Genomic DNA, 26,519 nt, shown 5'->3' on the forward strand with positions numbered 1-26,519 from the left:
GAATTAATATTATGAAAATGTCCACACTACCCAAAGCAATCTACGGATTCAGTGCAATCTCTATCAAAACCCCAATGGCATTTTTCACAGCAATAAAACAAACAATCCTAACATTTGTATGGAACCACAAAAGACCCTTGAATTTATTTCCTCTTTGTGATTATCAGTGTCACATTTGCTGTACTCAGCATGAATTACACTTTTTAAAGTAAACACTTTATAGCATACAACATATACAGAAAAGCACACAAGTGGTAAGTGACACCTCACTGAAATATTCAATGTAACCACCACCCAGATCATGAAGCAGAACATTGCAGGGACCCAGGAGACCCCTCTCAATGTGTATTCTGACACTACAGCAAACATGGTTTTTATTTTGAAAAAAATATTTTTAAAAAATTAATAACTAGAAAGGGCATGACATTTATAACTAGCTAAACCTACATTTTATTCCCCATTCCACAGTTTTCCAAATCTGGAAATCTTAGACAAGTGCTGCAACTCCTTCATTTTTAATATGGGAATGATATTTACCTTATAAAGTCACTGTGAAGATTAAATGAGAGAAGAAATGTGAATCCCCTAGCACAGTGCCTGACATACAGTATATACTGAATGATAGCTTTTATTGTAATAGAGTTACTCATATGACTAGCTGAAATAACACATGTAAAATTTAAATACTAGGGGCTCCATAGTTTTTTTCTTTTTGCTTTCTCATTCCCTATTCAGAACTTTAATTCAGCAGAGCTGAAATAGTCTTTTTAAAAATTAATGTCTATGCCCAACCATTAAACCTCAGACCTCAAGGTATTGCTGATTTCCTGATTGTTTCATTTTATAATTACTTAAGCCTGTGACACAAAAATAGTGTTTCTTTTCCAAGCACAGAGAGCAGCTATCAAAATGTTGATTTATATATCAGTGTACCCAGTTGAAAGTGAAACATTGTGAAATGCTAATATGTTATTTTGATAATTGGAGTGTTTGCTAATTTTTATTTATATGTGTGCTTTTTCGGGTGGGGACTATGGTTCTACAAAAGGACAAATAATTCATCTGTGTTCTCTCTCTTTGTATTTTTTCATTAAAGTGAGCGGCTATTTAAAAAAGAAAAAGATTCCAGATGACCTGTTATTTGGGTCTCTGACTCTTTAACTGCTCAACAAAAAGGATTCAAATTGAACTGGATAGCTCTTTCAGAATTCTGCGGAGACAAAACAAAGAGAGGGGACAATTTGACTGGTGAGAAGCTAGGATGAATGGAATTTTGGGGAAGAGGAATGTGCAATAGCCCACTGTTTATCACCCTCCTCTACCATCTACCCACTTCCTAATTTCACCCCTTTCTGCCTATGCTGCTTCATGGGGCCAGTCTCTGCTTTTAGGTTCCTCAGCCTCCAAACTTACTCCCTGGATTTGAAGTCTAGTAATGACTGGGTTGGGGAAACAGCCAAACACAAGTTGGGAAGTGAAGGAATTGTATTTTTGAATTTTTTCTTGGAATTCAAGAATGAAATCTACATTACAGTCTTGTGAGAAAATGGGAAAATAGCCTCTATCATTTATTATTATTATTACTAATATTTCCTTTTGAAACTAGAGAGTTGCCTAGTTTTAATTTTAGAATTAAATTTTATTTTACTTAATGCTTTTTAATAAATTTAACTAAACAAAATTTTAATATTCTAGTGGCTAATATTTCAGGATAGCTTTAAAAACATTTTAAATGTTTTTATTGATTTTAGAGAGAGAAGAAAGGAAAGGGATAGAGAGACAGAAACATCAGTGAGAGAAAAACATCATCGATTGGCTGCTTCCTGCATCCCCCTACTGGGGATAGAGCCTGAAACCTGGGCATGTGCCCTGACTGGGAATGGAACCAGTCACCTCTTGGTTCCTGGGTTGACACTCAACCACTGAGCCATGCTGGTTGGGCAAAAAAAAAAAATCAGGATAGCTTTAATAAATCTAAATCTCTAACACAGGGGGACACTAAAATGATAACAGAGCTCTGAAGCTTGCAAGACTTCTCTGGGAATATTGATGGTAAGCAACTTAAGATTCTATTTCTTCTGTAAGCAAAGATAAACTGGTTTTGAACACAGTCTTCCTTTCTCCCCATCAACTCCACTCCTTGTTTCTTAACTTTCTCTTTCAAAACTTCAAGTGAATGAAAATTCTACTCAACAGATTTCTTGTTCTTTTTTCTTAAAATAACCATGGTGCTCCCATTTCTGAGGCAGGAACTAAATTTCAAACAATTAATGTAATCTCCACTGCATAAAAATAACCGTGGGGTGGAGAGAGAGGGGAACATTTGTATAAGCTGGCTATTCCTGCCAACTATGCAACAGAGACACATTCGTTTCCATGTGGAACCTTTTCTCGGCAGAAAACACCCAATCTTCTTTTAAGCTTGAACTGCCCAGAATAGCAACCCACAACTCCTGTCTGATAGTCCTTTAACATAAATAAGTCAGTTCTCAAAATAATTCAAATGTGGTACTTTTTTAATAAACGTGGTGGTGGTGGTGGTGGTGGTGGTGGGAAGGGGCAGGGTTGGAATCTGGGCTTTGTGCCAGAAAAGCAAGAAAAATGAATCAGGTTAAGGATGCCCAGCACATTTTTGTTTTAATTCCTGAAGACCTGTGTTTTCTTAACTGTTTCCAACAAGGTTTAACTTAGTTTGCATGTACTACATTTCCCTCCCTCTGCTCGGCAGGCCCTCGATATCCTACTGTTTGTTGTCCAATCCGTGTTAATTTTAGCACTTACCGTTGTTCTCTGTAATGGAAAATTCTACCATTATCCATGTTATCTCCTTTCCCAGATTTCCCCCCAGCTGCAGGACATGAAGTAACGAGACGGAGTGGTTTGAACCAGCTCATAGACACTTTCCCATGAACTCATAATGTGTAACATTATAACCAATGAGTATTCAAAGGTAAGGAGCCAATACATACATTTTCATTTTAGGAAAAATACGATAATTTAAACAATACAGTTTTTAATATATGGCAATAATCAAATTAATGCTGCAACATTTTTATGAGAACGTAATCAGATTAAATGTGAAGCAAGAATATAAATTAGCTAGAAGGTGGAATGGAGTTTTTTAAGCAAAATTCAAACACCTTAGGAAGAAAAGTACACTGTGCATTTGGTATCTTGAAAGAAGTCCAATGCAGCTAACAATAAAGAACAAGAGGAAAGTAATAATTATTATTTTAATAGCCAGTACTTCCTGAACATTTACTCAATTAAAAAAGTGCATTTTAATAATGCATTTATGCCCTTACAACACCCGACAAGGTAAGTACTAACATTACCTTCATTTGATATATAGGGACAGGACAAATGGCCATCGGTCCAAATGAAATCAAGTGAGGAGGTGAATGGAGTAGGCAGGTGCCAGATGATGCAGGGACTTGAGGGTCACCTTAGGAATCAGTCTTTACGGTAAGGTACCTTGCCAAAACTATCAGATTTGAATTTATAAAGATCATTTCCGTTTCTGTTCGGGGAAATACAGTTATAGTTAACACTTCTGAATTGTTTTCTAAAGGTCAGGCACTATGTTAAGGTCCTTTGCAAATATTAACTCATTTAACCCACAGCTACTCTGTAAGATAGATATTATTATTGCTCCCATTTTACAGATGCAGAAACAGGCATAAAGGAACAAGTGACTTGCCCAAAGTTACGCAACTTGTAAGTGACAGAGCCAGATTCCAACCCAGGCAAACTGACCCTACCACTCACACCGGCCACTTTGTTATACTGCAACCAAATGCGTTGATTTGGATTAAGATGGTAAAAATGGCAATAACAACACATGGAGGGATTTGATCAGATATTTAGGAAACATGGTGATGCACTAGGATAGTGAAAGAATAAGTTGGAAGAGTCATGGATGAAACTAGGGCTTACATATGGCTACCCAAAAGAATAAAAGAGTTGCACTGTTTACTGGGAGATCATGAGTTTAGAAGGTGTTAGATAAGGAGATGAAGACTTCCAGTGTAAATTAATTGAGTTTGTGGAGCTTCTGAGACAACTAATGGTGGGTAGTCACATATGCAAGTCTGAAGAGGAAAGACGCTAGGACTCCAGACAACCCTAAAGAAGGAAGGAATCGCTGCTTATTACTTTCTATCATACCGTATTTCATATTATTCCTTCATAGTTATCACACAAAAATGAAAAGATGAGATTTAAAGAGAGGATAATCAAAGTTAAAAGTTGGAAAACAGCCTGGTTGGTGTGGCTCAATGATTGAGCATGGACCTATGAACCAGGAGGTCATGGTTCAATTCCCAGTCAGGGCACATGTGCGGGTTTCCAGTAGGGCTTGGTTCCTAGTAGGGGGCGTTGCAGGAGGCAGCCAGTCAATTATTCTCTCTCATCATTGATGTTTCTCTCTCTCTCTCCCTCTCCCTTCCTCTCTGAAATCAATTAAAAAAATTTTTTTTAAGTTGGAAAAATTAAACAAGCTCACTTAAATTTTCATGGATTCTTTTGACTCACATTAAAAGTCAGGAGGGAAAGGGGCAAACAGAAGTAATGTGCATGAGGAAAACAATGCCTGAAATGAAAACCCTGAGTTCTAACAGCAAAAAGAGACAAATAACATGGATAGGGGACCCAGGCTGTGAATATTGTCTCCTGGGGGAAAAGATACAGTAGTTGGACAGGTCACTTGTGCATGCATGGGTCTCGCCTTAGTTTACTGATAGCACCAAAAACTTAGCTCAGGATAATTTTTTCTAAATTATGATTAAGACACGCAGTTCCCATTTAGTTAAGTAAAATTTTGTGAACTCCATAAATAATAATTCCATAAGCCCTTAGAATTATAAGTGGGTTTGTAATGATTGGATTGGGTTTAAAAAAGAATCCATCTGATGGAAAGCATTAAGGCAAGAAATTTATTTATAGCTGTACTCTAGCCATTTCTGGCTCCAACCTGAAAATTCCAATTAAGAGTGAAGAAAATGTGAGGCATAGTAATCCATATGATTAAATGCGTTTTGAAAACTGGGCTAATTGTATCCATCTTTCAGCATTGTTTGAATGAAAAAAAAACAAAACAAAAAACAAGGGATATCAACCTGACACCCGACAGAAATGGCAGCTCTTCTTCAAAGTGATCATCTGCAATATTTTAACTGCTGTTTAGATTTAATGAATTTATACTGTCATACTGTGATAGCAATTTCATATACATGTAAAAACTATTTAGACTAAATAATATGGTGTGTTACTATTAAAGAATTGGCCAAAGAGTCATTCTCATAACTTAAAAAGAAAAAAAAAGGCAGGATAAGTAGCCGCATGTACTTTTCAGATGTACAAAAGCTCATAGAAAGAATACCTAGTAAATGTTCCTCATTTTATAGATGAGGAAACTAAAGCCCCCAAAGGGTTAGGTTGTCCAAAGTTCTATCCCGGGCTGATGGCAGAACCTATTAGAACAGGGACACTTGATTTCAGAGATTCCTTCTCTCTAATTAAATTGAGAATTCAAATGTACTATATTGGTTAACAAGAATTTGGAAAGCAAATAGAGGGTACTTTATTTCTTATAATGTTAAAACTGCTCAGATTAATCTTCTGAAAGAATCTATTGGCTAACATGATGCTTCTCTTAGCTTCTTGATACTGGATATTCCTATTCAAATAAATATGACTCGAGAAAATCTCACAGTTGAGCAATGAAACAAATTTTAAAATATAATTCTTCAAACAAATCTTTTATGGATATAATCTAAGGAAATTAGAAGTTGTAAATGATGTAGGAGAGTTTAGAGGAAGTATGAAGATGTACTAGTAGAGGGGGAAGAGAGGAAGAGAAAGAGGGTGGGGGGGAAGAAAAATGAAACAATCATTGCTAATACATGACTCAGTCTACTGCAAGGTGGGAAATTATGGAAAAAGCCTGGGAAGTATAAAGAACAGCAGAAAATAGCCAAGGCAGAAACAAACATGCATTATACATAGGTGAATAAAAAGGGGTTATGTCTACAAGTAACAACGAATGGGAAAACAGTCTAGCAGTTCCTTAAAATGTTGAACAATTACCATTGAGTAGGCAAATTCACTCCTAGGTATATACCTGAAAGAAATGAAAACATATGTCTATCCCCAAACTTCTAAACAATTGTTCACAGCAGCATTATTCATAAAAAGCAAACTGTGAAAACAACCCAAATGTTCATTAACTACTTTTTTACATTTTTTTTTCTTAAGGTATTACATATGTGTACTTATCACCCCATTGCCCCCCTAACCCCCCACTCATGCCCTCACCCCTCTGTTGTCTGTGCCCATTGGTTAGGCTTATATGCATGCATATAAGTCCTTTGGTTGATCTCTCCCCCTCACCCCCACCCTCCCCTACCTTCCCGCTGAGGTTTGACAGTCTGATCGATGCTTCTCTGTCTCTGGATCTATTTTTGTTCATCAGTTTATGTTGTTCATTATATTCCACAAATGAGTGAGATCATGTGATATTTATCTTTCTCTGACTGGCTTATTTCGCTTAGCATGATGCTCTCCAGTTCCATCCATGCTGTTGCAAATGGTAAGAATTCCTTCTTTTTTACCGCAGCATAGTATTCCATTGTGTAGATGTACCACCATTTTTTTAAAAATATTTTTTATTGATTTTAGAGAGGAAGGAGGAAGGGAGAAGGAGAGAGAGATAGAAACATCAATGATGAGAGAGAATCATTGATTGGCTGCATCTTGCACGCCCCCTACTGGGGATCAAGCCTGCAACCCAGGCATGTGCCCTTGGCCGGAATCGAACCTGGGACCCTCCAGTCCGCAGACCGACACTCTATCCATTGAGCCAAACCAGCTAGGGCTGTACCACCATTTTTTAACCCTTTGCACTCGCTTGCTTTTTTCTCGATTCCTTTATTCTACTCGGGATTTAATTTTTTTAATATCCCAGATTTTACAAAGCGCGGCAGTAGAATAAAAAACTGGAGTTTCTTTTCATACAAACTTATTTATTTGGATTTTTTTTTATATTTCAAATTATTGATACATTCAAAGAGTAATTTTAATCTCTATAATTTTTCATGGTGTGATATTTTTTGAAACATTCACCCACATGAAGACCTGGTTTACATTCACATGTTTTGCAAATATAAATCGTCTCTCTTCTTCCTCCTTTGATTTTTCTGTTAGAACAAACAACACAATCTTTGTGTTTTTTGTTAGGGTGAGGCGTGATTATATGGAGCTTTCCATCTAAACATTGCTCTAAGTTAGTGGATAATAATCTACCCCTGGAAATTAGTGTACCATCTCTGAATTCTCCAAGATCATGTACTAGTTTCCTAATAAATTTCACATGCGTTATCGGTTTTTCATTTTTTCTTTTTTGGCATCAGTTGAGACGGCATTTACATTTTACTTGTCCTTTCATGCTAATGAAAACAAGAAAAGATACTGGAAAAACAGACAAAAATCCCCCTTCCCCCCACGGTGAAACTACGTGTCGAGTGTGGCTCGACATACGAGCTGCTACCGATGCTAACCGTGTCGAGTCACACTCGACATCCGAGTGCAAAAGGTTAATCCACTCATCTGCTTTTGGGCACTTAGGCTGTTTCCAAATCTTAGCTATGGTGAATTGTGCCGCTATGAACATAGGGGTGCATATATCCTTTCTGATTGGTATTTCTAGTTGCTTGGGATATATCCCTAGAAGTGGGATCACTGGGTCAAATGGGAGTTCCATTTTCAGTTTTTTGAGGAAACTCCATACTGTTCTCCACAGTGGCTGCACCAGTCTGCATTCCCACCAGCAGTGCACGAGGGTTCCTTTTTCTTCACATCCTCGCCAGCACTTGTTTGTTGATGATAGCCATTCTGACAGGGGTGAGATGATACCACATTATTGTTTTGATTTGCATCTCTCGGATGACTAGTGACTTTGAGCATGTTTTCAATGTCTCTCTCTTGGCCTTCCTTATGTCTTCTTTCGATAAACAAACTGTGGCATTCATACAATGGAATGTTATCCAGCGATAAAAAAGGATGAAGTACTAATGTATGCTATCACATGGATGAACCTTAAAAATTATGTTAAGTCAAGAAGCCAGTCACAAAAGACCATATATTATATGATTTCATTTATATGAAATGTTCATAATAGGAGAATTGATAGATTTTAATGTAAAGTAAAGGAGAAATGGAAAGGTTGTGGGGCGATAGCTCAAGGAATGTAACACTGGTAAAACTGATGTTTAAAATTTTCTAAACACCGTGTCAAACACTGATTTCTTCAATTATATGTTTGATATGGTAAAATTCCCATTGCATTGGAGACTGGCATAACTATAGTTAGGAGTAATTCATTTTTGTATGTCCTGTGGCACTTAGCTTGATGCCTTATACACAACAGGCACTCAGTAAATATTTGATGAATGAAACTAGCCATCATAGCCAGAACTCGAGGCTCTATAATTATGTAACATAACCAAAGCCAAATTTTAGCCATTAACAAAAGGCAGAATATTATTCCACATCTGAAATACTTTAATGGATCTTAAGTGAATATTTTAATTTAGTTAACAACTAAAATATACACAAGCAGGGAGAAACCAAGATGGCGGCATAGGTAAACACCTGAACTGCTGCCTCGCACAACAATCTCAAAACTACAACTAAAAGACAAAACAGACATCATCCAGAACCACAGGAAGGCTGGCTAAGTGGAAATTCTACAACTAGAAGGAAAGAGAAAAGCACAGTGAGACTCACAGGAGCTGCGAAAGTAAAGGCAGAGGTATGGAGGCGCGCACACGGAGAGGGCTGGCAACTGAGTACGTGGCTGGCTTTCTCAATCGGGAGGGACACAAAAGCTCCTGACTGCTCTGAACTCTAGTTCCGGGCGAGACTCTGAAGACCTAGACTCATATGGGGAGAAATTAGACTGTCTGGCAGCGGGCAGAACTGGAGGGCGGCTTTTTTCTCAGAGATGCTTGCAGCGATTACCGATTACCGCGGGACACTGAGACCCAGGGGCCTCTTAGGGCAGGGCTGATGGGAAGCCATTGCTGTTTGCTCCGCTCTGAGATCCCGCCCCATGAAGCCACTGCTGTTTGCTCCACCCTGAGACTCCACCCCATCCAAGCTGAGTTCAGAGGCTTTTGCATATGAATGGCCTGGTCCTTTGAATTCTAAAATTACCTAACAAACTGCAGCTGAGTCAGTGAGATCCAGAACATCTAAAAGAAGGCCCAAGGCCCCACAGCAGCTTGCATTGCTTCACAGCTGGGCCTCATCTGGGCACCTCCAAAACCCAAACAAAGAAGAGGAATCTGCAGATCTCTCCGTAGCTCCTGCTGGGTGGCCTCGGGCAGAGGCTAAATTAGCACCTCCTTGGAGATCCAAGAGCCAGTGTACTCAGGGGTCAGAGTGGGACCATCCAGATTACAACTCCTCAGATCCATAAGGGACACACTCAGGGGGCAGACTCAGTAAGCACCAAAGCCCCACTGAAGTAAGTCTTGCCTCATAAGGGTGTCTCCAGCACAGAAGTTCTCCCATCGTAGACACAGCTGATCCTCACAGTCAATTGGCCTGGAGGTCAATTCCTCCCAGTTATACCAACAACAATCAAGGCTTAACTACAAGACTGTGCACACAGCCCACAAAAAGGTGCACCAAGAGTGTCCACCTCAGGTAACTGAGAAGGCTGAGCCACTGGGCCCTATACAACACCTAGCACACAAAGCCACTCCATCAACTCAGGGAAGCAGCCAAAAATGCAGAAACAAAGAAACAGGTCACTCAAAAAATAAATAAATAATAAATAAAAATAAATAAATAAAAAATTTTAAAAAAAGAAACAGGTCACAAATGAAAGAAATGGAGGAAAGCAAATGACTGGATATAGAGTTCAAAACCACGGTTATAAGGTTTTTCAAGAATTTTTTAGAAAAGGCCGATAAATTTAGTGAGACCCTCAAGGATATGAAAAAGGACCAACTAGAAATTAAGCATACACTGACTGAAATAAAAAATAATATGCAGAGATCCAACAGCAGGCTAGAGGATCGTAAGAATCAAGACAAAGATTTGAAATACAAAGAAGCAAAAAACAGAGAAACCAAGATGGCGCCATAGGTTAAACACCTAACCCGCAGCCGGGCACAACAATTTCAAAAATACAACTAGAGGTCAGAACGGTCATCGTCCAGAACCACAGGAAAGCTGGCGGACTGAAATGCCCACAGCTGGGGAGAAGGAGAAGGCCACGGGGACAGTCGGGGGAGCCGCAAAAGCCTGAGGTATGGAGAAACGGACGGAGACACGAGCACGCGCGCCTGCGGGGAGGATGGAGCCGGAGAGGAAGGGGCGGCTGACGGCCTGGCCAGCGTTCACTGGCAGGAAGGAGATAAAGGCTCCGGAGTGCGCTGAGCGCCGGCTCCGACTGCACTGAACCCCGTTCCGGGCGAAACCCTGGGAAGCCAGGCGCATGCTGGGGGAATGAATCTGGGCTGTGGGGCGCAGGCACAGAGGAGCGGCGGAAGGCAGAGCTCCAGAGGCGCGCGCAGGAAGGGGCGCAAAGGACGGACTGTTGCCTGCGCCACTGAACTGCCCTAGCGGGAAGGAGACAAGGGCTCCGGACCGTGCTGAACCCCAGTTCCGACTGCACTGAACCCCAGTTCCGGGCGAAACCCTGGGAAGCCAGGCACATGCTGGGGGAATGAATTTGGCCTGTGGGGCAGAGGCACAGAGGAGCGGCGGCTCCAGAGGCGCGCGCGGGAGGGCGCGCAGAGGAGGGACTGTTGCCTGCGCCGCTGAATGGCCCTGCTGGGAAGGGGACAAAGGCGCCGGACTGCGCTGAGACCCAGTTCCAGCTACATTGAAACCCAGTTCCAGGCAGCGGGCGAAACTCCAGGGCGCGTTTCTCTCAGAGGTGTTTGCAAGGAATACAGAGGGACACAGACACAGGAGCCTCATGTCTCCTGCACAGCAACTCTTCCTATATAGACAAAGAGGGTCCTCATGGACAATTGGCCTGGAGGACAATTCCTCCTAGTGACACCAACAACAATCAAGACTTAACTGTAGATACTCACTCAGTTTCGCAACTGCGCCGCCCCCGCAGGCCGCCCGGCCCGGGGCACTGGGGACGCCGCAGCGGCAGCGGCGCCCGGAGCCCGGCGGCCGCCCAGCGCCCATCCCCGCCGCGAGGCCCCCGCGCGCCTGGTTCCGCGGGCCGCGCGCCCCGCACACCGGACGGAGGCCCGGGCGCCCTCTCCGTGCACCTCCCGGCGCCACTAGACCTAAGTAGAGTTGACTGAATTCAAGGGATTAAGAAGAACAAATTGGGGAATTCGAAAAAGATGACGGCGGAGGTGAAGGCTGATGTGTTGCCTCACATGGCAGTTTCGGAAATACAACTGGAACATGGACTAGTGAGGGTGGCGACTGCTGCTCGCGTCTCCCCAGACCGGGCGGCTGCTCCTCTCAGTCAGCACCGCAGCCGGGGCCATGGGCTCGTGGGCGCCGCAGCAGCTGCTGTGGCGGCGGCCGCGGACTCGGCGCAGCGGCTCTCTGTGAAGGAAGAGACCATCTTTCTGCAGGAGGGGCGCATCCGCGCCACCGACCTGGCCGAACTGCGCAGTGAGATCCTCGAGGCCCCGGAGGCCGCCAACACCGATTTGGAGGATTCTTAGGAGTTCTCATCTTACATTCAAGCCCTTTAAGCCATTTTGACAGAGGAGAATCAAGAAGGCGGCTAAGTTAAACAAAGGAACTGCGAACTCCACCGCGCACAGCAATTTCAGGGGCACGAATGGAGGACAGAGCCTCTGCCATCCAGAACTACAGGAGAGATGGCTGAATGGTAGATTTATAGCTAAGAGGGAAGAGGAAACCAGCGAAATCGGAGGGGATGAGGTGTGGAGGCGCGTGGGTCTGGTTGGTGGCGGGGGAAAGGGGCTTTTGTTCCAAACCTAGGGGAGATTAGCTCTCCATCACACTGAAATCCAGCTTCTGGGGACCCGTGGGAGACCCAGATGCCTGCGGGGAGAGGCGGGACTCTTGCGGAGGTGCCAAGCGCCCCTGGGTCTGGGGGAGGCCGCGCTCCCCTGGGTCCGAGTGAGGCCAGGGGTCCATAGATCCAGGTGAGGCCTCGCGCATCTAGGCCCGGGTGAGCCCAAGTGGCCCTGGGTCTAGGAGAGGCCAAACATCCCTGGGTCCAGGTGAGACCATGTGTCCCTGGATCGGGTGAGGCCTCGTGAACCTAGGCCCGGGTGAGCCCAAGTGGCCCTGGGTCTGGGAGAGGCCAAGCGTCCCTGGGTCCGGGTGAGACCATGTGTCCCTGGATCCGGGTGAGGCCTCGTGCACCTAGGCCCGGGTGAGCCCAAGTGGCCCTGGGTCTGGGAGAGGCCAAGCGTCCCTGTGTCCGGGTGAGACCATGTGTCCCTGGATCCGGGTGAGGCCTCGTGCACCTAGGCCCGGGTGAGCCCAAGTGGCCCTGGGTCTGGGAGAGGCCAATCGTCCCTGGGTCCGGGTGAGACCATGCGTCCCTGGATCCGGATGAGGCCTCGTGCACCTAGGTCCGGGTGAGCCCAAGTGGCCCTGGGTCTGGGAGAGGCCAAGCGTCCCTGGGTCCGGGTGAGACCATGTGTCCCTGGATCCGGGTGAGGCCTCGTGCACCTAGGCCCGGGTGAGCCCAAGTGGCCCTGGGTCTGGGAGAGGCCAAGCGTCCCTGGGTCCGGGTGAGACCATGCGTCCCTGGATCCGGATGAGGCCTCGTGCACCTAGGCCCGGGTGAGCCCAAGTGGCCCTGGGTCTGGGAGAGGCCAAGTGTCCCTGGGTCCGGGTGAGACCATGCGTCCCTGGATCCGGGTGAGGCCTCGTGACCTAGGCCCGGGTGAGCCCAAGTGGCCCTGGGTCTAGGAGAGGCCAAGCGTCCCTGTGGCCGGGTGAGACCATGTGTCCCTGGATCCGGGTGAGGCCTCGTGCACCTAGGCCCGGGTGAGCCCAAGTGGCCCTGGGTCTGGGAGAGGCCAAGCGTCCCTGGGTCCGGGTGAGACCATGTGTCCCTGGATCCAGATGAGGCCTCGTGCACCTAGGCCCGGGTGAGCCCAAGTGGCCCTGGGTCTGGGAGAGGCCAAGCGTCCCTGGGTCCGGGTGCGACCATGTGTCCCTGGATCCGGATGAGGCCTCGTGCACCTAGGTCCGGGTGAGCCCAAGTGGCCCTGGGTCTGGGAGAGGCCAAGCGTCCCTGGGTCCGGGTGCGACCATGTGTCCCTGGATCCAGATGAGGCCTCGTGCACCTAGGTCCGGGTGAGCCCAAGTGGCCCTGGGTCTGGGAGAGGCCAAGCGTCCCTGTGTCCGGGTGAGACCATGTGTCCCTGGATCCGGGTGAGGCCTCGTGCACCTAGGCCCGGGTGAGCCCAAGTGGCCCTGGGTCTGGGAGAGGCCAAGCGTCCCTGGGTCCGGGTGCGACCATGTGTCCCTGGATCCAGATGAGGCCTCGTGCACCTAGGTCCGGGTGAGCCCAAGTGGCCCTGGGTCTGGGAGAGGCCAAGCGTCCCTGGGTCCGGGTGCGACCATGTGTCCCTGGATCCAGATGAGGCCTCGTGCACCTAGGTCCGGGTGAGCCCAAGTGGCCCTGGGTCTGGGAGAGGCCAAGCGTCCCTGGGTCCGGGTGAGACCATGTGTTCCTGGATCCAGATGAGGCCTCGTGCACCTAGGCCCGGGTGAGCCCAAGTGGCCCTGGGTCTGGGAGAGGCCAAGCGTACCTGGGTCCGGGTGCGACCATGTGTCCCTGGATCCAGATGAGGCCTCGTGCACCTAGGCCCGGGTGAGCCCAAGTGGCCCTGGGTCTGGGAGAGGCCAAGCGTCCCTGTGTCCGGGTGAGACCATGTGTCCCTGGATCCGGGTGAGGCCTCGTGCACCTAGGCCCGGGTGAGCCCAAGTGGCCCTGGGTCTGGGAGAGGCCAAGCGTCCCTGGGTCCGGGTGCGACCATGTGTCCCTGGATCCAGATGAGGCCTCGTGCACCTAGGTCCGGGTGAGCCCAAGTGGCCCTGGGTCTGGGAGAGGCCAAGCGTCCCTGGGTCCGGGTGCGACCATGTGTCCCTGGATCCAGATGAGGCCTCGTGCACCTAGGCCCGGGTGAGCCCAAGTGGCCCTGGGTCTGGGAGAGGCCAAGTGTCCCTGGGTCCGGGTGAAGCCAGAGCCTGGGTCCGGGTGAGGCCGTGTGCCCCTGGATCCATCCGGGCGAGGCTGGGTCCCAGGCCCGGGTGAGACCACGCGCCCCTTGGGTATGGGTGAGGCCACGTGCCCCTTAGTCCGGGTGACGCCGTGCCCCTGGGTTCGGCCGAGACCAAACCAGAGGGAGTCGGACCTCCGTTACCGCCATTTGTCCACCATCCAGAGCTGGGGGGTCAGTGCTGACATGTACACATAAGGAACTACTGGACATTGAAATTGAGTCTCAAAAGAACTGTTGGTCCAGGGGGAAGCTCGCTACAGACTGATTCATTTGCCTGTCAGCATAACTATTATTGCTCGTCTCACATTCAGTGCTTATTAGTATATATCTAGTGACATATGATCTCGCTCATCTAGGGGAAATGATGAACAACATAGACTGAGGAACAAGAACAGAACCAGAAGCAAGGAGGCATCGATCGGACTATCGGGCCTCAGAGGGAGGATAGGGGAGGGTAGGGGGAGGGTGGGGGGAGGGGGAGAGTTCAACCAAAGGACCTGTATGCATGCATATAAGCCTATCCAACGGTTAAGTTCAACAGGGGATTGGGGCATGCGTGGGGAGAGGGGTGGGATGGGAATGGGGGGATGAGGACAAATATGTGACACCTTAATCAATAAAGAAATTAAAAAAAAAAAAAAACAAAAAAAAAAAAAAAAAAAAAAAAAACAAAGAAGCAAAAAACACCCAACCAGAAAAGCAAAAAGCAAAAAGAATCCAAAAATATGAAGATCATGTAAGGAGCCTCTGGGACAACTTCAAGCGTACCAATATCCAAATTATGGGGGTGCCAGAAGAAGAGAGAGAGCAAGATACTGAAAACCTATTTGAAGAAATAATGACAGAAAACGTCCCCCACCTGGTGAAAGAAATAGACTTACAAGTCTAGGAAGCACAGAGAACCCGAAACAAAAGGAATCCAAAGAGGACCACACCAAGACACATCATAATTAAAATGCCAAGAGCAAAAGACAAAGAGAGAATATTAAAAGCAGCAAGAGAAAAACAGTTAGTTACCTACAAGGGAGCACCCATATGATTGTCAGCTGATTTCTCAATAGAAACTATGCAGGCCAGATGGGAGTGGCAAGAAATATTCAAAGTGATGAATAGCAAGAACCTACAACCAAGATTACTCTACCCAGCAAAGCTATCATTCAGAATTGAAGGTCAGATAAAGAGCTTCACAGATAAGAAAAAGCTAAAGGAGTTCATCACCGCCAAACCAGTATTATATGAAATACTGAAAGGTATTCTTTAAGAAGAGGAAGAAGAAGAAAGGTAAAGATAAAAATTATGAAAAACAAATACTTATCTATCAACAAGTGAACCTAAAAATCAAGTGAATTAAAAATCTGAGGACCAGAATAAACTGGTGAATATAATAGAATCAGGGGCATAGAAAGGAAGTGGACTGACAATTTTGGAGGGGAAAAGGGTGTGGGAGGTGCAGGAAGAGACTGGACAAAAATCGTACACCTATGGATGAGGACAGTGGGGACGGGGGTAAGGGCAGAGGGTGGGATGGGAACAGGGTGGAAGGGAGCTATGGGGGGAAAAAGAGGAACAATTGTTATAATCTGAACAATAAAGATTTATAAAAATTATATATATATATATATATATATATATATACACACACACACACACATATATATATACATACACACACACACACACACACGCACGTGCGCATCATCCCATAATCTAATATGAAATAAAGAGACATATCAGAAAGGTAAGGACATTTTGAGAAATGCTAGAAAATGTGACTTTATTCATAATATGTATACCACAAAACAGACATTTTACATTATTTTGCTAACTTCAAACTTTACATTCTGCTGTTTTACAAATAAATTTTTCATGACAGATGCTGAATGCTGACAATATCAATAGGTAGCCCAGCTACATGATACAATTGTTTTTAGCATTTAAATTTAAAAGACTGACTCAGTGTTTAAAAAATAAATTAATTAATAAAAGAGAAACACTATTAGGAGAAAAATGAAAGTACATTCACCACATAATAAAAAAAAAAAAATCACTCCCTCAAAACCTGAAAACAACCTGAGCATTATTTCACTTAACTTACCTAGAAGCATGTAATACCAATGTACAAATAAAGTAAAACCTATAGACTGGAATGATACAGTGGCTATTACTAATTAGCTCCTAGTTGATAATATAAATAGAGATGAATGGAATAGAAAATTAAAAAAAACTTGTTTTTAGCTTAATTGTTGGTGCAGAATGTACGGCAGGGACTGGCTGCCTGGTAGCTGCTTTAGCTTTGCTGGCTTGGCTTGCTCGAACAGCAGTTTCCAAACGTACTTTCAACTCAGGAGCCGCTCCCATTACTGTCTTGAAAGCATGTGGATACAGAGGTCCAATATGCATTAAATTCTGGAGTGCAAACTCATGCAGATCTTTGGAGGCTGTGTTTGCTGAAGCAAAAGCATTTTCATCCAGCAGGTAAGAAATCAAAGTGGGAACTAAAAGAGCAAGTAACTGGACTCCTGCAAAGAACAAAGTTAGTCTGAAGATCATCACGAATCTGAAAATTACAGTAAACTTCATTTTTGAAACTAGGCATTGTAAGTCTGAATTACAATAAAATATAAGTAAACACGCAAAATCTACTTTAGGCCTCAATAATAACTCATATTTAATATTAATATTTACTAAATGCCCAAGTTATGCCAGGACTGGAAACCAGGCCTGTTAAGATTGTACATTTTACATATATAGTTACCTTTCACCTTTAGTTTATCTTTAGTAAATATTTACCACTTACCGTTGGGTTTTGCATAGCATTAGCCTTAGATTTAGTTTTACTGTTGCAATGGTCTGTGTCTAATATCAAGTAAGATTTATATATATATATATACACACAGATGATCTTCATTTTAGACTACTGGCTTTTATAAGAAAACTAGAGGCCCATTGCAGAAAGATTCCTGCAAGAATAGGACTTCCTGCGGCGGTCTCCGCTACCCCGCCTGCTTCCCTCCTATCTCCGCCACCCCGCTTGCTTGCTTCTCCGCAGCTTCGCCCCCTTCTGCAGCGCTTGGCTTCCTTCTACACTGTCTTCAGTCTTCCCTCTGCACCAGGATATGCAAATTAACTGCCATCTTGGTTGGGTTAATTTGCATACTCACTCTTGATTGGCTGGTGGGCGTGGCTGGTGGGCATAGCAGAGGTATGGTCAATTTGCATGTTTCTCTTTTATTAGATAGGTTACTTACTGTTCTGTTCTTCCCCAAGAGCAACCAATGTTTCAAGAACTTTGATTCCTTCTTGAACAGCTAAAAGTTCTGTGTTACTGGCTGGTCTGTTCCTTTCAACAGCTTTTAGCTTTTCAACTACTATTGGAGCTAATGAATGGATGTAGGGAGTTGAAAGGGCACGATTGGAATGTTGGAAGACTGAGAGGAGAAGCTGGTAACATTTGGCTTGAACCTATATAAGAAAAATCATTGTATTACTTAACTGTGTGATAGTTATTTACTGTACAATCACACTGCATCTTTTTTTTTTTAATCCTCACCCAAGGACACTTTTTTTTTTTTTTTTTTTTAGAGAGAGAGAGGTAAGAAGAGAGGAAGAGACTGAAACATCAATGTGAGAGAGAAACATCAATTGGTTGCCTCTCGTACTTGCCCTGGCCAGGGAATCAAACCCACAACCTATGGTGTATGGGATGATGCTCCAACCAACTGGGCCACCTGGCTAGGGCACATTACATCTTAATATGTACTGAAAAGATGTGACACTGCAGAATGAAAATAGAAATGCAGGACAAATTAATGCCATTTTCTACTTATAGAAATGAAGTAGAATAATGAAACTTCTAGTATGCTAACTAAATAAAAGTAACTGAAAATAAATTAATCAAATAAATATTACTTATAGTCTAATTGCCAAATTACCATGCTTATATAATTTGTATATTTCCATAGTTTGGAAGAAGTTAGAAACCAGAAATTTTAATTTCTGCCTTTAAATTCTTCTTTAATTTACAATTGTCCCTCCTACATTAACCTATTTAACAGGAAGGCTAATAACTGAATGACGTCAAACAAAGCTATAAAAATATATTGCTCAGACACCTCAAATCCATTTGAATTCCCTGGAAATGACTGCTTATGCCAATTTAAGTTTCTAGGCCTGGAAAGTAAGGTCTCAATGGCTCCATTTTAGATTAGAAAGACTTTATAGATTAATTAAAAAAAAAAAAAGAAAAAGGAAGAAAGGAAGGTCCATTAACATATGGGACAAACAGTGGAATCAAACCGGTTCAGCACTTTGCTAGATGAGAAGTTGCCAAACCTCGCTGGAAATAAATACCCGGGGATGTTTTAAAAATACAGATCTCTGATTCAGGAACACAGCAGTAAGGCTAGGATCATGTTACTAAACTGATTTTTCTGGATGTGTAGCAGGTTTGAGAAACATTAGTTTAGACTTTGACATTGTGAAACAAGAAAATTTATTTTCTGGAAAAACTAAAGTTTCCAATTGGTTCATTAAAACATGTAATAAAATAAATTTATCTTTTAATGCCCTTGGTATCATTAAATAAACAGTGAAAAATATAAGCATAGATTCATGTAAAGTTTCTACCAATATAAGCCAGGGTTAACCAAATATTTTAAATACTAGCGGCCCATTGCAGGCATATTCCTGCAAGAATAGGGCTTCCTGCAGCCTGAGCGAAGCTCCCACCCGTCTCTGCTGCCTCTCTCCCTCCTGTCTCTGCTGCCTCGCTCCCTCCTGTCTCTGCTGCCTCACTCCCTCCCATCTCCTCTGCCTTGCTCCCACCCGTCTCCTCTGCCTTGCTCCCACCCGTCTCCTCTGCCTTGCTCCCTCCCTTCTCCCCCACCCCGCCTGCTTCCCTCTTTTCTCTGCTGCCCCACTTGCTTACTTCTCTGCAGCTTTGCTCCCTTCTGCAGTGCTTGGCTTCCTTCTCCACTGTCTTCAGTCTTCGCTCTGCGCCTGGATATGCAAGTTAACCACCATCTTGGTTGGGTTAATTTGCATATTGCTCTTGATTGGCTGGTGGGCGTGGCTGGTGGATGTGGCTTGTGGGTGTGGTGGAGTGGTGGTTAATTTGCATAGTACTCTTTTATTAGATAGGATTGGAGAATTTTTGCATATGTAAATAAATATATATATAAATCCCTCCTAGTGTCTGAACCTACTGATCTTTTTGAGTTTTTCTATTTAAAAGCCATAGAGCAAATACTTAGGTTTTCATTTGCTAGATCATACATTTTAATGAATCAACCTGAACTTTTCCTGATGAAGTGGAAAATTTACCTCTATGCTTGTGTTTTTCTTAAATTTATCTTTATTGTTGAAAGTATTACAGATGTCCCCTTTTTATTGTTTTTTATTCCCATTGACCCCTCCACCCCTCTATGCTTGTTTTAAGTACAACTTACCCATGGGTCACATGAGTTTAATGCGTTTTTGAACCTGTTCATGCAGCCATTCTGTAATGATTGGACTCCTATTATTTCACTACTAGCAGACCACAGGAAGAGCGCTATTGCCGTGAGCATGCTTACTTCATCAGGCATAGGCATGGAGTCCTCTGAAACAGATGAATAATGAATATAGAAAAATACGAAAAGAAAGCAATGTGCTGTTTCTCAAATGCTTTGGAATTTCCATCTTGAACAATAACCTCTCTCCCCACAACAACATTTATATCAGTGTGTGCCTTAATTCTAATACAGTTCAGAAACAACTTTATGAGTACAACTCATCTATTATCGAGGAAATAGTGGATATTTTATTAGAAGTTCTATATTTAAGTCCTTTTTCCTTGTTTTTCTGGATGATACAATAATGATTGAAAAAAATTCAGGCATAAATCCTAAGAAGAACTCTAATAGGGAAAGCTTATTTAAATATAAAAGATAACATGAAAATATAAAATTATTTATAAGTCATTTAACTTTTTTTGAGTTTAGATTAATCAAACATTTCCAAACCTCTCCCCTTCCAACAAAGTAAATGATTCTGGTAAGATATTCTGAGTAATTTAAAAATCCAGAGTAGACTGTTCCTAGTGGTATTACGTTCCTATAAATTCTACACAACCATAAACAAAAAAATCTTGCACAATTTCCTAAAGACAGTACTCTTAGAATTTTAAAGAATTTCTTGCTATTTCAATAATTTATTCAGAACAAATATAACTTAATAAAAATATAGTAAGTAATTAAAAATAAAGGAAATATGTCCTGTTATTCTAAAGAACAATACTACTAAACATATAAAATAAGAAGCTTAAACTATTTTGTGATCACCATTTCTTCCACAGCTGAACTTATCAACATTCTATATATGTGAATTTGGGTTAATTGGGCAACTGCTAATATGCAACCATAATCTGTACTTTATCAGAATTATAAACATATACATTTGATATGCTAACATTATCTCATAACTAGCGTTCCCGTTGCAGGAAGAATCCTGCAATAGGGTTTCCTGCTGCACTCTACCCCGCCACGCCTGCTCTCCTCCCTTCTCCCCTGCCCCGCCTTCTCCACCAGCCCACCTGCTTTTCTCCCTTCTCCCCCCCCCCGCCTTCTCTGCCAGCCCACCCGCACTCCTTCCTTCTCCCCTGCCCCGCCTCCACTCCTCCCTTCTCCTCCCCCGGGCTTGTTTGCTTCTCCGAAGCTTTGCTCCCTTCTGCAGCTCTTGGCTTCTTTCTACACTGTCTTGATATGCAAATTAACCGCCATCTTGGTTGGGGTAATTTGCATACTCATCCTGATTGGCTGGTGGGCGTGGCTTGGGCATAGCAAAGGTGTAGTCAATTTGCATATTTGTCTATTATTAGGTAGGATGAGGGTATAATACAATAGTTGAGAAGTTCACTAACTTAATATAAAGAAAAAAAGGGATGTAAAATTCAAAGGATTCAGCCAATATACAATAACCTTAGCAATACATGTTAAGAACCTGAGAACTCTACAGATGAATATCACTCTAGATGAAATGAGAAAAATCTATAATTCAGAGTTTAGAACACTGCAAGCAATTTTTTTTTTAAATTGCAAGGTATCATTTTATTTTTAAATTGTGACTACAGTAACAGGGACAATACAAGATGAGCCTGCTACATCTTTGACCCAGAAAGTAAGGAAGTGCTTAGGAAATAATAAGGTCATGTCAAACCTCCCAATATGGATTCAATATGGACTTAAGTTCTAAGACAAGGACATTTAGAGTCAATATCTAGAAAAGGATATGAAAGTTCATATCTGAAAGATGTGACTAAAACACCTTTCTAAGCTGATTCAGTTTTATACAGCACTTTTCTCACAAGTGCATTCAATAAATTAATTATAAGGAAACAGATAGGCTATAGATGAAAATTTTTGAAAGTCTGATATGGTTACCTGGTTGTGAATATTCCAGGATGCATGCAAGAGTGCTACGAATGAGCGCTGTCCACTGTTTTTGAGTATCCTCAGTTTTGGCCATTGACAGCGTCACGATATTTTTAATCCCTTGAAGAGCTGCGCTAACTGGTGGAGGAACCTGATTATCTGCAGACTTTATTGCTGTGTCTTTCAATATTCTTGCAATTAAAAACAGAATTGTGGGCAGGATTGTCATACATCCTGAAATAAAAACAATCAGGTTACTTTATCACTATTTCAGTTCCCATATTACAGTTGTTTCAATTTTTTATACTTTTTACAATTGATTGTGGTTCAGTATTACTTCTTTTCCTTGTTTTTATTCAAAATTTATTGCATTACTATTACTATAGTTCAGTGTTTCAAAAGAAAACAGTAAAAGTAGGCGCTCTCCCTCCAGAAAGCACACCTGTGCCTTTCCCTTTCCGCTCCTACCCCCACCTCCCAGGCACCTTAACATCAGCTTCCTCACTCCCAAGCTCCAAGGGCCCTTCCTTTACCTCTGTATCTTGTTTCTCAAGCCCATTTCTTCTAGGAATTACTTCCTCTACCTCTGTGATTTACCCAATAAATGTTCTCTGATCTTACTAAAGGAAGGAAGAAAGGAAAGGAGGGAGGGAGGAAGGGAGAGAGAGAGAGGAAAAGAGGGAAGAAGGGAGGGAGGGAGGGAGGGAGGGAGGGAGGGAGGGAAGGAGAGAAGAAGGAAGGAAAGGGCCAAATTATTTCAAAGAAGACAGAATTATATTTTCCTTCATTTTCCAACTAGCCTTGTTTTTATTACTTCCAATATTTTATCTATTTAGTATGCCATGCCCTTCATAATGAAAATGAGAAAGGAAGACAGAAAAACACTAACATATACATACTTTCAGATATATTTGAGAAACTTGTTGAATCTTGTAGCAATTCTAAGACATGTAATCAATCTTCAGTGTACTGAAGTCAACCTAACCAAGCCAGGTAAATGATAAACAGACTATATGGGTAAGCAAAAAAGAAATGACAGAATCCTGGAATTTGCAGCTAAAAGAGCTTCAAGGTCATGAATTCAACCTCCCACTTAGTGGAAAATTCTCGTCACCACTCTCCCATTCTGTCGTCTGCCTGCAAAGCCCTGCAAAGCTCTAATGATGGAGAAACCATTCCTTTCTCACCTGTGGGCTTATGTTAAGCTGGAGTTCACCTTTGTGTCTCCTGATACGATTTCTACTTTCTAAACAGAGGGAAGTCTGCTTTTCCACTCAGCAGTTCTTTAGGTATCTGCAGGTAGCTACTAACTTTTCAGCTAGTGTCTTTAGTTACTTCTTACACTTGGTTGTCACGCTCTGTCAGTGTTGCTCAAGGGTGGCAACCAGATCAGAAACTAAAAAGGTCAGTAATTTCAACTTGTGTCTGTCTGCTAATATTCAATGTCTTCCCTCAAGGTGTGGTTCTGTCTCTTTGTTGAAGTTTGTCTGAAATATATCTGAAAAGAGCATCTTGGGTTTTAAGTTTTTTAAAATCCTTATAGGCTCCTAAAGATAAACAAACCCTGAAAAAAAACTTCTCCTTTTACACTTGAGATTTAAGAGGAAAATAAGTCATAATAGCGCTTAAAATCAAAAGCAAGCTCATCTCTGTCTACCGCAATATAGCGCATTTTCAAATGGTGATCAATACTGTACCAGCAGGTGAACAAAGGGATGGTAAGTCAGAGAGTATGGTAACTATGGCTGCCACCAAACGTGCACTTTCTTCTGACAGTCTAGTCTTAGAGGCTGTGTGACTTGGGGAGTCTGACATCTTGGTACTGAGATGTGGCATGTGCCGTACTAAAATGAACATCAGCAGCTCCATCGTTGCAAACACAAGAGATTTTCCAGGAATAAGACCACCGCTGTCACCTCCTTCTCCCAGCACAGGACAGGACTCTTTTTCCATGTCATCTTCATCTTGGGTAAAAGAAACTTTGGTGAAATTTCCAGCAAACGACCCCACACAAAACAAATAGTAGATGAGATAATGCAATAAATATATTTGAGAAATTATTTCAAAAGAATTTATAACTGAATGTCTAACTGATATAACATGCCTTTCTCAGAATAATTCTTATTGGAATTCTGCTCATTGACATCTCCTTTTAAGTAAAGGACAATCCATTTTTTACTGAGAAAAATTTTATTAGGTACTTTTATTAGAAATATATTTCATAATACGAGTAACACATATATTAAATTCAACCCTATGAAGCTGACAATTTTGGAGGTGAAAAATAGTTGACTATCAGAAATTTCGTTTGGTTCTTTTTAATGAAAGCAAAGTCAATTGCAAAGCTTCTCAATGTATGATGAACTTTTTTTGTTAAAAAATCTTCCTAGCGCCCTGGCCAGGTGGCTCAGTTGGTTGGAGCACTGTCCCATATACCAAAAGGTTGTGGGTTCGATTCCTAATCAGGGCACATATCCAGGTTGTGGGTTCAATCCCTGGTCAGGGTGCATACATGAGGCAACTGAAGGATGTTTTTCTCTCATATAGAAATTTCTTTCTCTCTTTTTATTTCTAAAATCAATAAAAATACACATCCTCGGGTGAGGATAAAAAAAGAACAAAACCCCACAAAACTTTTAAATGTTTTAAAAATTAGAGTGCAATCTACGTCAAAATTAGTGTAATTGTAGTGCTTACTTAGAGTGTTTCTTTTTTCTTGCAAGTAATCCTGAGCAGCTCTTACTATCTGTTGTACAACTCCAGTAACCAGCAGCTGGACTGATGGTGGATTGCAGGTCAGTAAGAGGCGGTGCAAAACACTCAGCAACTCAACACCAATCAGCTATTATAAATTAATACAGATAAATTTAATTAATTTTAATTTCAAAGGATAAATGTATATTATTGAAATCTAAGAAAATATACATGTAAAAATAAAGAAATATGATAGTTAAAATGCACATATAGGACTCTAATAAAAACATTATCACAATTTTGAGAAATGGTCACATTTTATGCCAACATATTTTCAGTCAAGAAACTACTTTGTTATTTATATGTTTAAGTAATTTTTATATTCAAAAATGATCACTCTCCCATTTCTTTCCTCTGCTTGAATGAAGCAGTACTGCTGGAGTCCAGTGACACTACAGTTTATGATTTTCAATCTAAACTGAGCCCCCAGGAGGTGTCTACCAGAGATTCTAGGCACTTCAGGTAGTCCCTCTCCATTTCATCTCAGCAGCTACTACAAATAATCACCACTCACTTTAAGCCCCTTACACCTTCCACATCAAACCCATCCTATAACATGGATAAAGTCCTCTAAATATTTCATAAAGAAATTAGAAAAAGTCAATTAATAAACTGTTGAGATAAGTATTTGAACCAGTGCAAAAAATTTTGCATTAAGTGAGAGATAAAACTTCCTCAAGCATTTAAAAGTAGCATAATTCATTTAACAGTCTTATAAATTACTTCAGTCCTTTATCAGCAGAATCATAAACTGGTACTAAGGTCATCCCTTAAATTTTTAGTTTTATTTGTCTGTTGATGAATAAATCAAAGAAGGTATAGTAACTGTCTCTAGTCTAGTTGTGCCTGGTCACCTCACATTCAGTATGGGATCTTAGATAAAGCCAAAGCCTTGAGTAATCTATATATATAAAAGGCTAAGTGACCAACCATCTGTCCATCCAACTGTCCGACTGGTACATATGATGTGAACTGGCAATCCAATATAATAAAAGGCTAATATGCAAATTGTCCCCTCAGGAGTTCAACCGACTGGGAGTTCGACCACTAGCTATGACGTGTGCTGACCACCAGGGGGCGGCACGGAATGAAGGAGCAGGGGGCGGCGTGGAATGAAGGAAAGCCCCGGCCAGCAGCCGGGGAAAAGCAGGCCCCGACCGCAGCTGGCAGCCGGGGAAAGGAAGTCCCCGATCGGCCCTGATCGCCGGCCAGGCCTAGGGACCCTACCTGTGCACCAGGCCTCTAGTTTGAAAATAAACGTTGACTTGCACATGCACAATGCATATAAAGCTCTCGGTGGCGCCAATCTAGACAGAGTAGGAATATTCCTACCTGAACCTGTTTTCAGACATGGTCAGTTATATGTTGCTTTCTATCGAGTTTGAAGAGCATGTAATGTTAAAGTTAAAGTTGTAAATACTTTATCACAAGGAAAATTAGTCAAGCACTCTGAAAGTGTTTTTACTTTTAATGTGGTATATAGGGAGATATTAGAATAAGTTTAATCAATTTATCAGTCATTGTTTTTATCAATATTGTTTTTATGTCATGTTTTTATTGTTTTTATATCATGTTGTTATTGTTTATTTATTTTATTTATCAATTTATATATTATTTTCATATACATTTTACTAATTTTCTTTCATCTCCGACACTCTATTATAGAGAAAGGGCAAATAGCGATATTAAAATATTTCTTCTAATTAATTTCCTTTCAATGTGCATGAATCTGTGCACCGGGCCCCTAGTTACTATATAATATTTCATATGTGAGAAAATTATCTTAAGATAAATATGGTGAAAACAAAGCATACAATTAATGATCTACTATAGAAATAGGCTGTACCTGATCTTCTGCAATATGGGTCCGGGCATAAGGAGAATCTAGCAAGGTATGTAAGGCCTGTAAACATGCTGTAACATGTTCAGTAGGCTCCTCAGGCCTAGGGGAACAAAGGAACTGTATACTCACACCTGCAATGTACAAAATGAAAGCATTTGTCTATATAAAACACAGTTACTTTGACACCAATTTTTTTCTCTATATCTATTATTATTTTTTTTAAAATATATTTTATTGATTTTTTACAGAGAG

General features: G+C 42.2%; 1 protein-coding gene and 1 long non-coding RNA gene across 2 annotated transcripts in view; one reads left to right on the forward strand and one right to left on the reverse strand.

Moving 5' to 3' along the window:
* Nucleotides 1-1,990: 1,990 nt before the first annotated feature.
* Nucleotides 1,991-5,090, forward strand: LOC129151812 (uncharacterized). Its single transcript, XR_008558457.1, has 3 exons — nt 1,991-2,052; nt 2,837-2,950; nt 5,070-5,090. It is a non-coding gene; the product is annotated as an uncharacterized LOC129151812 (long non-coding RNA).
* A 10,939-nt stretch (nt 5,091-16,029) lies between these two features.
* HEATR5B (HEAT repeat containing 5B) overlaps nt 16,030-26,519 on the reverse strand; it is a 73,431-nt gene continuing 62,941 nt past the window's right edge. The window contains exons 29-35 of the mRNA XM_008162243.3: nt 26,271-26,398; nt 24,368-24,512; nt 23,368-23,634; nt 21,680-21,904; nt 19,709-19,860; nt 17,510-17,723; nt 16,030-16,780 (exon numbers count right to left, since the gene is read on the reverse strand). Coding sequence (XP_008160465.1) covers nt 16,476-16,780; nt 17,510-17,723; nt 19,709-19,860; nt 21,680-21,904; nt 23,368-23,634; nt 24,368-24,512; nt 26,271-26,398 — 1,436 coding nt within the window. The 3' untranslated portion in view covers nt 16,030-16,475. The remainder of the gene's footprint in view (nt 16,781-17,509; nt 17,724-19,708; nt 19,861-21,679; nt 21,905-23,367; nt 23,635-24,367; nt 24,513-26,270; nt 26,399-26,519) is intronic.

The sequence above is a fragment of the Eptesicus fuscus genome, chromosome 16 (genome assembly GCF_027574615.1).
Source record: "Eptesicus fuscus isolate TK198812 chromosome 16, DD_ASM_mEF_20220401, whole genome shotgun sequence".
NCBI classification, from domain to species: Eukaryota; Metazoa; Chordata; class Mammalia; order Chiroptera; family Vespertilionidae; genus Eptesicus; species Eptesicus fuscus.